Genomic DNA, 15,253 nt, shown 5'->3' with positions numbered 1-15,253 from the left:
GATGTTGCAGTCACATCCTAATGTAAAAGCATTGCAGGTGAATGACTACATATAATTGAGATTTGCAAGTTGGTTTTTTCACTTGTTAATCTTGTTGAACTAGTATTATGATTTTAGGGATTCTCTCCAACAACTTCATATTTTGGGATTGAAGGACATGAAGTATGTGAACTCACACTGAATTCCAATCAAATTACTGATACTGAATTCCATTAAATTAAGGACATTGAAGGATCCAAAGGAAGATCTCAACTTGGCTTTTTCTGATACTGAATTCCAGCATGTCAAATACTTTGTTTCTAAGGAAATTTGTGAAGAAGATGCACCATGTATAAGTTTTTTGCATATTGTTTTTTACTTGAAAACTTGTATAAATACAAATTTATTATACGAAGTTTTGTAAAATTGGTTCATTTTCTTGAATATATATGCATATGTTTGGTTTCTTCTATTATTGTTATAAAAGTTTATTTTTTTATTTTTTATTTTTTGTTTTGTTTTTTTCTATCTGAAAACAAGTTTATATAAGAATGTAATAAAATACTCCTTTAATAATAAAAGAATTATGCATTAGTATCAATTCTCTGGTCTGATTGTGCGGAAGATGTATGCAAAGATATAGATGAAATATTCCCTACAATATAAGGAGAATAAACATCCATTTCTAGAGGGAATAAATTTCTTTCTTTGATCCTGCATTACCCTAGTATATAATAAAGTTGGCCCCACAAGGCAAGATTCTACTGCATTTGTTAACAAGCTATCTCGGGAAAAATATATAAATAAATAAAGGAAGCAAGGAATTAGTATATAATATTGCTTTTGGCAAAAGCAAAGAACCCTGTAAACTAATTATGTTATTGAAGGATTTTGAGTAACTAGTACTTTTCAAGTTGAGCTAAATAAAGGAAAGAGAGGTTCAAAAAGTTCACAATCTTTATTCTATTCGTTTCTTCCAACCTAAGTTTTGGGCTTTCATATCACCCCACATATTTAATACTTTTCAAATATTGAAGAAAAGAATATATACTTTGGAAACCAAGCTAGATTAATGGATTCTAATTTTTAATTATAAATATTGGTAAGCTCAGGCTCTTCGTCTCACTTGCACAACAACTTTCAATCTCCCTATTATAAGCTTTATACACACCAAGTTGCACTGTTGACTTCTAGCTTTCTCTTCAATGGCAGAAAATATTCTCTTCAGTGTTGCTGAAGCAATTGTTGGGAAGTTGGGTTCTTTTGCTCTCGAAGAAATTGGATTGCTTTGGGGTGTCAAAAATGATCTCCAAAAGCTTAACAGCACCATGTCTGCAATCAAAGGTGTGCTTCTTGATGCAGAGGAGAAGCAGACACACAACAATCATGTTAGACGTTGGCTCACCGAGCTTCAGGTTGTTGTGTACGATGCTGATGACTTGGTGGACAAGTTTGACTTTGAAGCTTTGCGGCGTAGAGTAATGCCTGGCAATGAAATGAGGAAGCAGGTATGCATTTTCTTCTCGAGCTCAAATCAACTTGCTTTTGCGCTAAAGATGGGTCATAGAATAAAAGAAATTAGAGAGTCTCTAGATGAAATTAGAAGGCAAAGAGACTTCGACTTAGACCAGCGTGTAGAAGAGACAAAATCAGTCTCAGCTAAAGCAAGAGAGACCTACTCTTTTGTACGCGAGGAAGAAGTAATTGGGAGGGATGATGAAAGGATGAAAATCTTGCAACTTTTGTTGCAGGATGATGAAACTAAAGAGAATGTCTCCACCATTACCATTGTTGGTATTGGAGGACTAGGAAAAACAACACTTGCTCAACTTGTTTTCAACGATGCCATGGTCCAAAAGCATTTTGAGCCAAGACTGTGGGTATGTGTCTCAGATGTCTTTGAAATGAGACCAATTGTTGGCAATATCATTAAATCTGCCACCAATAGTAGCCCAGATCAACATCTTGCAATTGATCAGTTGCAAAATTTGCTTAGGAAACAAATAGATGGAAAGAGATACTTTCTTGTGTTGGATGATGTGTGGAATGAAGATCGTAAAAAATGGCTTGAGTTAAAGTCTTTGTTAATGGGTGGGGCAAGAGGTAGCAGAATTCTGGTAACTACTCGCAGTGAGAATGTTGCCAAGTTAAGCCATACATTAGATGACCAGCCATTTAAGTTACATGGCTTGGACAATGATAAGTCATGGTCTTTATTTTCGAAAATGGCCTTTAGGCAAGTTCAAGATCTGAACAACCCAAAGATTGTGGATTTAGGAAAGGCAATTTTAGAAAAGTGCAAGGGAGTTCCTCTTGCCATAAAGACCATAGGAAGTGTACTATACTTAAAAAATCCCGAAACTGAGTGGTCCTTCTTTAAGGATAATGAACTTGCAAAAGTAACTCAGCAAGAAGATGATATTATACCAACACTCAAGCTAAGTTACAATCATCTCCCTTCTTATTTGAAACATTGCTTTGCTTATTGTAGTTTATTTCCAAAGGATCATAAGTTTGATGTGCAAATGTTGATACATTTGTGGATGGCACAAGGTTTTATTAAGGCAGACCAAAACCAGTCTCCAGAAGATATTGGTTATGGATATTTTTTGGATCTACTATGGAGGTCCTTTTTTCAAGAAGTAGAGGAAGTTGTTTCGGGTAAGATCAGGTGGTGCAAAATGCATGATCTCATGCATGATCTTGCAATGTCAATGGCAGGAACTAGTAGTGTCTTAATAAATAAAGATTCTATCCGTTTTAGTGAAAATCTTTTTCATGTATCTTTTGATTTTTCACTAGGTGGTACAGAAATTTTGAAAAGCGTATCGCCTTTGCTTAAACATCATTATAAGCTGCGGACATTATTTTGTCCACAAAATAATGATGAGCAAGAGTTGACACTGATAAACTGTATGGAAAGTTGTTTGAAATTTAAATTATTACGGGCACTTGATTTTAACAGATTTTATTTTATGAAGAAGCTACCAAATAGTTTTGGAGAATTAAAACATTTGAGATATCTTGATCTTTCAAGGTTTAGTAAACTCCAAAAGCTGCCCAATTCTATCACCAAACTGCAGAATTTACAAACATTGAATCTTGCTGGGTGTTTTAAGTTATCAAGTTTGCCAAGAGATATGCATAAAATGGTCAGCCTGAGGCACCTTGTGTTGGATTGGTGTGAGAGTTTGAGTCATATGCCAAGTAGACTTGGAGAACTGACTTGCCTTCACACATTAAGCAGTTTTGTTCTGCCACGTCATGACGTCAGCCAGTTGAGGCCAAGGAATACGACTATTGGTGAGGTTGGTGAACTACGCAACCTTAACAGTTTGAGAGGTAAGTTATTCATTAAGAATTTGAGACCTGATATTGATGAATCAGATACTGCAAATTTACAAGAGAAGCAACACCTGCAAGATTTACAATTATGGTACTTGGGGTTTGAGGAAGACCATTTTGTGGAAAAATACGAAAAGTCGTTAGAATTGTTGCGGCCACATCCTAATTTAAAAGCATTGGCAGTGCGTAGGTACTTGGGAGTGGGTTTTGCCAGTTGGGTTAAGTCCCTTACTAATCTTGTTGATTTAAGTTTATATGACTGTAGCAAATGTCGGCATCTCCCAGCTTTGCATGAATTACCTCGTCTCCAGAAACTTACACTTGATAACTTGGATTGCCTGGAGTATATTATATATTTTGTATATATATATTTTTTTTGTTTTTATATATTAATTTTTAATATATATTTTGTAACATATCCCAAAATGAAATGAAACCCTAAACAACAGCCTGCCTTATCATTATGTTGCCTTGCTGTCGCCACCATCAATATAGCCATTAACCAAGTTTCAACCATCACAGCCATGAAAACTCATGACAAAACAAGCTATCAGTTGTTGCTCATTTTTCATTTCTTTACTTCAATACTCAACTATCAGTTGCTCATTCTTCATATTATCTGCTTCAAGATTCACGGTAGCTTCAAGACTCACTCATTCTTTGCTTCAATACTCAACATCAGCTTGTTGTTCTTTCTCAGCTTCAAGACTTATGGCAGCTTCAACATTACGGTAACTTTACAAGCAATACTCATTCTTTGCTTTAATACTCGAAATCAGCATGCGATTACAAACCGATTAACCAATTAAACCAAACTGATCATAAATGGTTTGGATTGTTTTGGGTTTAAAACTTCAATAGTTTGGATTAGATTCTTCTATTAGGTAAACCAAAAGTATGGATTGGGTTGTGTTTTAGTTTAAAACCGAACCAATCCAATCTATGTCCACACCTATATAAAATATAAAAATATTTTATAGATTTCTAATAAATTACTTATACCCTCTTATGGAGATGTAAATTACCCTTATATGCTTAGTTTAATTAAATTACCCTTGTATGCTTAGTTTAATTAAATTACCTTTAAATGTTTTATCCATCTTTTTTTTTTGGGTAAAAATTTTTTTTTTTGATGATTTAAATATATATATATATATATAAATATGTATATATATATATATATAAATATATATGTGATAATTTTAACTAAGTGATAACTAGTCAAATATATTTAACGAAACTTATTAAAATGTATTATAATTTATTAAATATATTTAAATAAATATATTATAATTTTCATTTAGCGAAATATATTTGTTAAACAAATAGACTTGTTTAAAAAAGCATATATAATTAAAATTATCATATAGTATTTTTCTTAAATAAAAAGGGGGAAATTATCACATTTCAAATTATCATATAGTATTTTTCTTAAGTAAAATGGGAGAAATTATCACATAGTTTAAATAATATGTAATTAACAAAATAGAGAAAAAAAATTGAATTCTTCAAATTAATTATTGTAAAAAAAAAAAAAAAAAGCTTTTAAAGGTGATTTAATTTTCTAAAGGTATAAGAGTAATTTATATTGCCACCAGAATGTGTAAACAATTTATTTGAAAGATATTTTTTTATTTATCCCAAATTTAAGGAGATATAAATGAAACATTCTTTAAAATATATAAAAAAGAAAAACAAATGAACATCCATTTCAAGAGGGAATGAATTTCTTTCTTTGATCTTTCATTACCCTAGTATTTCTGTACTTTCCTCAATTCTTTATCACAAGCCAAAGAATAAATAAGATACAAATTTCGCTCCACAAGGCAATATTCTACTGCATTTGCTAATAAGCTATCTCAGGAAAAATAAATAAAGGAAGCAAGGAATTAGTATATAACATTGCTTTTGGCAAAAGCAAAGAACCTTGTAAACTAATTATGTTATTGAAGGATTTTAAGTAACTAATACTTTCCAAATTGAGGTTCAAAAAGTTAATGATCTTTATTCTATTCGTTTCATCCATCCTACGTTTGAGCTTTCATATCACCCCCACATATTTGATACTTTTCAAACATTGAAGAAAAGAAATATATACTTTCGTAACTGTTAGCCAAGATAACAAAAGCCCAAATAAGAACACCAACAATAAGAGGCGAAGCCCAATACAAGAACACCAAACCTTTCAGCCCAATACTCTAGCAAATCTAGGAATTAACTAGAAGAACCTACGTGGATAATTATCTACTTACAGTGTAATTTCTACGAAACTTCCATGAAGCTTCCTTTTCGGTGCTTTTTAGTTATAAATATTGGTAAGCTCAGGCTCTTCGTCTCACTTGCACAACAACTTTCAATCTCCCTATTATAAGCTTTATACACACCAAGTTGCACCGTTGACTTCTAGCTTTCTCTTCAATGGCAGAAAATATTCTCTTCAGTATTGCTGAAGCAATTGTTGGGAAGTTGGGTTCTTTTGCTCTCGAAGAAATTGGATTGCTTTGGGGTGTCAAAAATGATCTCCGAAAGCTTAACAGCACCATGTCTACAATCAAAGATGTGCTTCTTGATGCAGAGGAGAAGCAGACACACAACCATCAAGTTAGAGGTTGGCTCACCAAGCTTCAGGTTGTTGTGTACGACGCTGATGACTTGGTGAACAAGTTTGACTTTGAAGCTGTGCGGCGTAGAGTGATGCCTGGCAATAAAATGAGGAAGCAGGTATGCATTTTCTTCTCGAGCTCAAATCAACTTGCTTTTGCTCTAAAGATGGGTCATAGAATAAAAGAAATTAGAGAGTCTCTAGATGAAATTAGAAGTTAAAGAGACTTTCTCTTAGAAAAGCGTGTAGAAGAGACAAAATCAGTCTCAACTAAAGCAAGAGAGACCCACTCTTTTGTACGCAAGGAAGAAGTAATTGGGAGGGATAATGAAAGAAGGAAAATCTTGCAACTTTTGTTGCAGGATGATGAAACTAAAGAGAATGTCTCCACCATTACCGTTGTTGGTATTGGAGGACTAGGAAAAACAACACTTGCTCAACTTGTTTTCAACGATGCCATGGTCCAAAAGCATTTTGAGCCAAGACTGTGGGTATGTATCTCAGATGTCTTTGAAATGAGACCAATTGTTGGCAATATCATTAAATCTGCCACCAATACTAGCCCAGATCAACATCTTGCAATGGATCAGTTGCAAAATTTGCTTAGGAAACAAATAGATGGAAAGAGATACTTTCTTGTGTTGGATGATGTGTGGAATGAAGATCGTAAAAAATGGCTTGAGTTAAAGTCTTTGTTAATGGGTGGGGCAAGAGGTAGCAGAATTCTGGTAACTACTCGCAGTGAGAATGTTGCCAAGTTAAGCCATACATTAGATGACCAGCCATTTAAGTTAAATGGCTTGGAGAATGATAAGTCATGGTCTTTATTTTCGAAAATGGCCTTTAGGCAAGTTCAAGATCTGAACAACCCAAGGATTGTGGATTTAGGAAAGGCAATTTTAGAAAAGTGCAAGGGAGTTCCTCTTGCCATAAAGACCATAGGAAGTGTACTATACTTCCAAAATCCCGAAACTGAGTGGTCCTTCTTTAAGGATAATGAACTTGCAAAAGTAACTCAGCAAGAAGATGATATTATACCAACACTCAAGCTAAGTTACAATCATCTCCCTTCTTATTTGAAACATTGCTTTGCTTATTGTAGTTTGTTTCCAAAAGATCATGAGTTTGATGTGCAAATGTTGATACATTTGTGGATGGCACAAGGTTTTATTAAGGCAGACCAAAGCCAGTCTCCAGAAGATATTGGTTATGGATATTTTTTGGATCTACTATGGAGGTCCTTTTTTTAAGAAGTAGAGCAAGATTATTTTGGTAACATCAGGTGGTGCAAAATGCATGATCTCATGCATGATCTTGCAATGTCAGTGGCAGGAACTAGTAGTGTTTTGATAAATAAAGGTTCTATCAGTTCTAGTGAAAATCTTTTTCATGTATCTTTTGATTTTTCACTAGGTGGTACAGAATTTTTGAAAAGTGTATCGCCCTTGTTTAAACATCATTATAAGCTGCGGACATTATTTGTTCTTCATACATATTTACGTCATGAGCAAGAGTTGATACTGATAAACTGTTTGAAATTTAAATTATTATGGGCACTTGATTTGGGCATATTTTATTCTATGAGAAAGCTACCAAATAGTTTTGGAGAATTAAAACATTTGAGATATCTTGATCTTTCAATTTTTGAAAATATCCAAAAGCTGCCCAATTCTATCACCAAACTGCAGAATTTACAAACATTGAATCTTGCTAAGTGTCATGAGTTATCAAGTTTGCCAAGAGATATGCATAAACTGGTCAGCCTGAGGCATCTTGTGTTGGATGGGTGTTCGAGTTTGAGTCATATGCCAAGTAGAATTGGAGAACTGACTTGCCTTCACACATTAAGCAGATTTGTTCTGCCAGGTCATGACGTCAGCCAGTTGAGGTCAAGGAATACGAGTATTGGCGAGGTTGGTGAACTACGCAACCTTAACAGTTTGAGAGGTAAGTTATTCATTGAGAATTTGAGACCTGATATTGATGAATCAGATACTGCAAATTTACAAGAGAAGCAACACCTGCAAGAGTTAAAATTACAGTACTTGAAGTTTGAGGAAGATCATTTTGTGGAAAAATACGAAAAGTCGTTAGAATTGTTTCGGCCACATCCTAATTTAAAAGCATTGAGAGTTGATGGGTACTTGGGAGTGGGTTTTGCCAGTTGGGTTAAGTCCCTTACTAATCTTGTTGGTTTAACATTAGATGGATGTACCAAATGTCGGCATCTCCCAGCTTTGCATGAATTACCTCATCTCGGGCAACTTTTCCTTGTTGACTTGCATTGCCTGGAGTATATTGATGATGATCAGAATACTGCTACTAGTTGTGACATAAAACCATTCTTCCCTTCCCTGAAGATCCTTTGGATTGAGAGATGTCCAAAACTAACTTCCATGCCACTATTTCCATCTCTTGAAAGGTTAGTACTACATGATACAAGCTCGAAGCCATTACGTGGGACGATGATGATGGCACATAAGGAAGCTAGTTCCGGTGCATCGCCGTCATCATCGTTCCAATCTCTATCCAAATTGGTGCTAATGATCATTGTGGGCATTGATGACCTACAATCTCTTCCACAAGAAGGTGTGGCCTACCTCTCATCACTGGAATCTCTTGAGATTAGGGATTGCCCCAATGTGACGTCATTGCCTGAAGCTATGGGCAACCTCTCATCACTGGAATCTCTTGAAATTGCTGAGTGCCCCAATTTGAATTCATTGCCAGAAGGCCAGATGTTACACGGTTTAACGGATTTGCCCATTAATCGGTGCCCAATGTTACAACAAAGGTATAATAATACATCTGGTGTGGACTGGCCCAAGATTGCCCACATTCCAAATGTTGAGTTCGAGTGAAACTCGGATGCATGCTACTTGCATGTTACAACAGGGGAATTAAGTTAGTCGTAAACTAGCTTCATTGGAACTAGTTTTAAATTTTTCTCTTCTTAAGTAACTATACTATCTTACATTTGAGTTTTCTCACCTTTGCAAAATATATGAAACTGCTCACATATAATTGTCACACACGTCTATATATATACATCTTTATTAATGCAAGAATTTAAGTATTAATTGTTAATATCAGTTCTCCTGTTATGATTATTTGCTTTGGGAAGTTCTTTGTGTACCGTTGTTTTTTAATGCTTTAAAGTTGACAAGCGACTTATCATAAACAATGTTCGGCTGGGTCAATTTTCCCAATTTCACAATGGTAAAGGTGACATTCAAAAACTAGTTTGATATATATATATTTTTGGTAGAATAGTTATATATATATATATATATATATATGCATGTCATTTACACTGTATATGGTTGAGCTATGTAGATGCTCTGCCTCGTCAAATGAATCGTCTCTAGCTCCTATTTCTGCAAGCTTTATTAGCAATATATTAGTTTCAGCTATTGAATTTCCCATTTATCTAAGCTATTAGTTTGATTTTTCTTTAATGCCAGGTTTGAAAATTGTGTTGATGCTTGTCCAAAATCAACTATGAATCCATCACACATAGCACTCATGGAATAAGCAACAATGGTAGTAATTTGTCATTTCTTTTAATGTTAATCACCAACTTTAATATGTTGTTTTATTTTTTAAAATTTGTCTCTGCCCCAATTCTTAGGCAGTTGAGCTCTGCAACACTCAAATGAGATTGGATTGCCTGAAGCTTGAAAACACAAACCCATATCTAACATGGAAGCTCTACTTGTTGCTGATGCGGACAAAAACATCAATTTAGAGATTGGCTTGAGAAGCTTCAGTTTGTATTATATGATGCTGATAACTTGGTGGAAGAGTTTCACATTGAAGGTCCCAGGCATGGAGTGATATCAGTTTGGGAATAAAATGGCAAAGCAGGTAAGCATTTTCTTCTCAAACTCAAATCAATTTGCTTTTAGGATTAAGATGGGTCATAACTCATAACATAAATGATGTCAGAGTGACACTATACGAGATGACATGCAATAGAGGCTTTCACTTGATTGAATAGACGACTATCACCATTTTCTCAGGCTATAAACCAAACTAAATATTTCTATTTGTTCTGAGTAAACTTAATTAAAACTTGGTTTAGCTGTATTATGTATGCCTATCCTTAAGTATCTCCTTGTAGAAATTAGAAAGACCGCATTCTGGTTTACACATTGTTTGTGATAGTGCAGATTGTTGTCTCAGAAATGGAAACTGTGGCAGTTCCATGTTGAAAAAGAGAATAGTGTGGCATGACTGAGAAATAGGTTATAAAGTTTGGACTGAGCTGATGACAAAGTTAATGGAAATGATTAGCCATGGTGTGTAATTTTGAGTTCCAAGTTTTATTATCACTACAATCCTATTATAACACTTTACCTAGCTAGATCAGGCATTTACACAAAGTACGTAGTTAAACATGCTTTTCTTTATGGTTGCTTACTGTTGAAACATCTCTAGACTGTTATGCAAGATGTTTTATTTCATGATGCAAATATGATTAACTATATGTATTATATATATTCAAGTTATGACTAACCTCTGTTCTTGAATTATGTTACTGGATTTGATTAAACTTTGGAGGTGGACTGGCTGACTTTGAAGGGTTTACCTTTGGCTCGGTGAATATGGCAATTAGGCAAGCATTCTAACTACAACTGTCCGGTGGTACAAGGCATTATGACTAACGCCTGTTTTTGAACTATGTAAGTGGAGAAAAGATAGGAGGTGAAGTATTTGAAGTTTCAGCAGCTCATCAGGCACTTAAACCAGTATAATCTTACATGCTTGCAGAAGGATGGTTTTTAAACATTCACTAAGATGCATTGTTTCTTTATCTCTTTCCTGGTCTAGATAAATATATATCAAGCAGCAGGCATATCTTTCCTTCTGTTCTTTTCAAATCAAGTTAAGAAAATCATTTCCTTTTACTTATGAATATTCCAAAATTTATTGTTTTAAAAAGTATATATATAATTTTCACTTCTTCTTTTTTCCCTGTGGCATTTTAAAGTCTTTTGAGTTTTTGTTGTTAGATTGACAACTTGGAGATGGAAATATAACTGATATCAAGAACATGTTCCTGGAATAATAATAGTGTTTCTCTCTTTCGCATAAAGATGTCTTGTTTCCACTGGTACTTTACATGCATAAATCTCTTTTGGAAACTAGATCAATTTCCATCTCTTATTCTTACTATGATCTCCATTGTTACAGGTTTTACTGATTTAATTGTCAACTCATTCTTGGATTCCAATATATCACCGTCAAGTTGCCAATATCCATTCCTGTGCTGGCTTTGAATTTTAAAGGTATTGCCTGCTCTCAATGTGATCATAAGTTTGTTAGTGCTTTGCAGCATGTTGGCTTCATTGTTTCCATTAGTATATGTTCTCTGCGTGTGTATTTGTGTATTCCCTTATATTTATCTGTTTATATGATTTTAAGTGTTGTAAATTGTCTATATGTACAGGCAGACTTGAACTTAACTTAACTGAGGGCTAGCTGGCTTGAGTTTTTTTAGTTCAGTAAATTTTTAGTCAAATAACCTATCAATGCGGTAGCTTTGTTCGCTGCTCATTTGGTCTCACTAACGGCTTGAAATTGCTTTTTTCAACATTTTTATTTCTGTTCAACCTAAAATAGAATAACAGAACCTTAAGCAAAGCCATACATTTTGAAGCTGACTCGGCAATATTCTGTTTTAACAGTTAGATGCTTATAAAAGAGGGCTCAACAGCAGAAACAGATACGCTGCAACAGAAGCTTTCAGTTCTTGGTCAGTCGCCATTGTTCTTGTTTTTCCTTGTAACCTCTTGTTCTTAGTTTTCCTTTCTCTTGGTATTGTTAAGAAACATTCAGGGTGAGTTTTTTGTGAGAAAGAGAGAGAGAGAGGGTGTAGAGGGGATTTTGGGCTGGTTTAAGGGTTTGGAGAAATCTGTACCAAGAGAAAGAATGTTGCATCAAGCTTAGTTCATGGTCAAAGAACTTCTTGGATTGTGTCACAAACGATGCAGGTCTATTCCGGACTAAACCTTGTAAATTTGTTTGTGCTGATTATTTCTTTAGTATTGAATTTCCAATAGTTTTGTTGAGAAGATACAAGCTTTAAAGCTTTAAAGCTCATTCCTGCCCATCATCAAGAAAGCACTACAGCTCAGCTCAGCTCACTCCGTCAGTTTCCACAACAGCAGCTTCCATCTGATCAACTTAACTTCTTTGGTCTTCTATCATATTAGTTGCTGCCAATTGTCAGTTATTATAGTTAGTTAAAAAATGTTTTCTGTATACAGTTTAGTCAAGATAGAAAGTATTATGTCTCTATTAATACTCGATACTCAATAGATTGATCACTGAGTTTTCTTCTTGGCCAAATTTCTATGATTTTCTCTCTTTTTCTGTTTTATCAAACTATTAGTTGTGAATGTAACAGCATTGAAAAACAGGATACTTTTCTTACATACTCCATCTTAGATTTTTTTTTTTTTTTTTTTTTTTTGTGTGCTTATTCTTCAAGTACAAGAATGGTAGATTTTTTGTTGTTTAATTCACTGTTAACCTATTTCTCTTGTAATTACATTTATAAAAACTATATATTCTTTTTTTTTTTCTTTTAATTTTTTTTTTTGTTTCTTTTTTTTTTTCCCTTTTTTTTTTTTTTTTGTTTTGTTTTGTGTAAGACCGAATTGATGTACCTTAACAGCCTCATGCAAATCACAATTGATGAACATTTCAGAGTTACTCAAGAAAACAACTTTGTATTTTCCAAGATGTATGTAAGTAAAACAAATATTCAAGAGATAAACAGAATAAGAGCCAAAAAAAAATTCATGTCTATAGACTTTAGTCTATTCAAATTCCCCATTAACCTATTCATAAAATTTAGGTGAACCAATATATGCAATATAATATTACTAGCATCTCTTGAAGCCTCAGTTTATCAATTCATAAATAAAGGATTTAAATTGTTATGCCAAGACAAGCATTCAGAAATAAATTTGATGCTCGCTATAGTAGAGAAAAAGAACTGAGGAACAGAGAATTTTACATGGAAAATAAATGGTTTCATAAAAGAATCAAATCCCTTCAAACATTAGACTGTCCCATATGCTAACATAAGGTGTATGCAAAAAGTATACTTCTAGACAATTCTTTTTACAGCTTATGAAGTATCATTTCAACATACATGAATCATTACCCTGTCCTCTGCCCACCTTTCTTAGCTGAGCTACATATTTTCATATGGCTTCTACCATTTTGTGAAGAGAAAAAATAGATATTACCTTCAATCATACATTAGGAACTAAAATTTATTAACATCCTATAGAAAGTTAATGGGGAGGAAACAGGGGATAAATGCATATATGGTCAGTCAAGAACTCACTCACTCTCAGTAAACTCTGCTAGGTGCAAATCTTTGTTTTCATCAGTTGTTTGTAACAAAATAATGTTTTAAGTACTGAGTTTTTATATCAAGAAATATTTAAAAAAAAAAAAGTCAATTTAAGAACACCAAATACATGAAAAGTACAAGATTCTTTAATGTGAATTCATTACTTGCATATTAGATAAATCATTGATAAAAAAAATTAATAAAAATAAAAAATAAAAACTGAAATACAAACATGATCTGGAGAATGTATTTTCTATAGCTTTTATTTCAGGACCTTATGTGGTAAAATTTTTATAATCTATTTTTTACAATTTTTGTTTCTTCAAAAGAGTTTTTTGAAAAACTACACTTCATTGGCTTTAATTTTCAACTTTTGAAGGACTAAAACTTTTTTCAAAAAATTGTCTACACGCTTTAAAAAGTACCGTATGGAGCCTCAAGTTAACTCCCACAAGCAGAATCCCAAAAACCATATCAAACAGAATTTGAAAATCCGGAATCCAAAGTAGGGTTGCAACTCCCATACTTGTGGATTAGAAGGGAAAAAAAAAAAAAAAAGAAAAAAAAAGTATTTTTCGACCATATTTGGGATAATTTTTTATACTGATTTTTCAAAACTTTTTTTAACTTTTGCAAAACAACTTCCTAAGAAGCTTTTCAGAAACTGCATCTGAGAAATCATAGCATCTTTATTGAATGAAATATCCTTGGAGAAAAGATGGCTATAAAAAAATAGAAGGCCCAAGTGGAAAGTGAACCACCTGGACCTAAAACCCCATCGAGAGGAAGCCCAAGAACAAAACACATTTAACCAGCCTTATCCATATAAATTTCACACAAACGATCACCAAAAAAATTAAAAAAAAATAAAAAAAATAAGGGCCTTCTCCAAAAGATAACATACGTATATAATCCGCAAAAAAAACAAAAGGTCCAGAAAAAGAAACCCATTTTCACAGTTTCAATCAATCAACCAAAAGCTCTTGGGAGAAACAGAGCCGAAAAAAGAAAAAAGAAGAGGCAGAGGAACAAATGTTCGCGTCCGCCATGTTTGGTGCTCAGGCGTTATCACTGCGTAACCCACCGTTCACAGCATTGCTGCTGGGACCCAGTGGCGGTGTGTTCCGGACAGAAGCGCCAAGGCACGTTGGTGGGTTGGTGATAGAATGCTCGTCCAGGCCACAGAAGAAGGCCACGGCGCACCACAGGAAGACTCGGCCACGCAAGACTCAGCCATGGGACGTCAAGCGCAAGCCCACCGTTTACCCTCCCTTGCCTCCCCTCCCTCACTAGTGGACCTTGCTCTCCCATGATCATTCTTCTTCTGCTTCTGTTGCTGTTGAAGTCTCTGTTATTCCTCCTCCCGAAGCTCAGCCCGCCACACCAAGTGGATAAAACATTTACGTTGTATTTTTTTCTTAAAAAAAAAAAAAATGTTTTTGGAGAGTTGGGTTTTGGATTTTGAATTGTTTCTGAATGGTTGAATATGTTGAATTCTGTGTTGTGTGTATTTTTTTGCTTGGTTTTGAGGGTTTAATGATGTGTTTGCTGGGACTTGGGAGAAGCTATGAGTTGTTCAAAACCTGTTTGATGATAGTACTCTGTGCAAATGGAGTGACCCAGATGAACAAAACACAGTGCTTCTGATTCTGAATGCATCCTTATATTTATAGCATTTTCATTTTTTTAGGGAACCACCCCCCCCCCCCCCCCCACCAAAAAAAAAAAAAAGATAATGAATTTGAAAATTGGAAATTAAAAAAAAAAAAAACACGCATATAAAATGAAGTTATGGTTTCATCCTTTGAAATGATAGATAATTATTAAATTTCAAAAACTAATGAGTATGTTTGTTTCTCTCCTACAAATTAATTGTATTTTAGTATCTTTTAATTTTTATAATTTAAATTTTTAAAATTTTAATTTATTATAACTTGGATCTTTTTGACATTTGA

At 34.0% G+C, this 15,253-nt stretch overlaps 2 protein-coding genes across 32 annotated transcripts in view; both read left to right on the top strand.

Moving 5' to 3' along the window:
* The window catches only part of LOC112490010 (putative disease resistance protein RGA4), a 136,114-nt gene that overhangs the window by 85,561 nt on the left and 35,300 nt on the right, over nt 1-15,253 (top strand). For 12 of the 31 annotated variants that reach the window (XM_060817562.1, XM_060817564.1, XM_060817561.1 and 9 more), the window contains 4 exons: nt 9,391-9,469; nt 9,558-10,813; nt 10,942-11,042; nt 11,123-11,217. The gene's annotated coding sequence lies outside the window, so the exon portion shown is untranslated. Of the gene's footprint in view, nt 1-5,291; nt 6,046-7,792; nt 8,721-9,390; nt 9,470-9,557; nt 10,814-10,941; nt 11,043-11,122; nt 11,218-11,616; nt 12,367-15,253 lie in introns of those variants that run through there. The other 19 variants (XM_060817580.1, XM_060817581.1, XR_009639080.1 and 16 more) reach the window with 19 other exon arrangements.
* On the top strand, nt 1,185-4,059 carry LOC132803780 (putative disease resistance protein RGA3). Its single transcript, XM_060817300.1, has 2 exons — nt 1,185-3,667; nt 3,924-4,059. Exons 1-2 carry the CDS (start codon nt 1,185-1,187, stop codon nt 4,057-4,059), a joined length of 2,619 nt encoding a protein of 872 aa, XP_060673283.1.

Source organism: Ziziphus jujuba, chromosome 5 (assembly GCF_031755915.1).
Source record: "Ziziphus jujuba cultivar Dongzao chromosome 5, ASM3175591v1".
Taxonomy (NCBI): Eukaryota; Viridiplantae; Streptophyta; class Magnoliopsida; order Rosales; family Rhamnaceae; genus Ziziphus; species Ziziphus jujuba.
The sequence above is the reverse complement of the archived record's forward strand: the minus strand, read 5'-3'. Positions and strand labels throughout refer to the sequence as shown.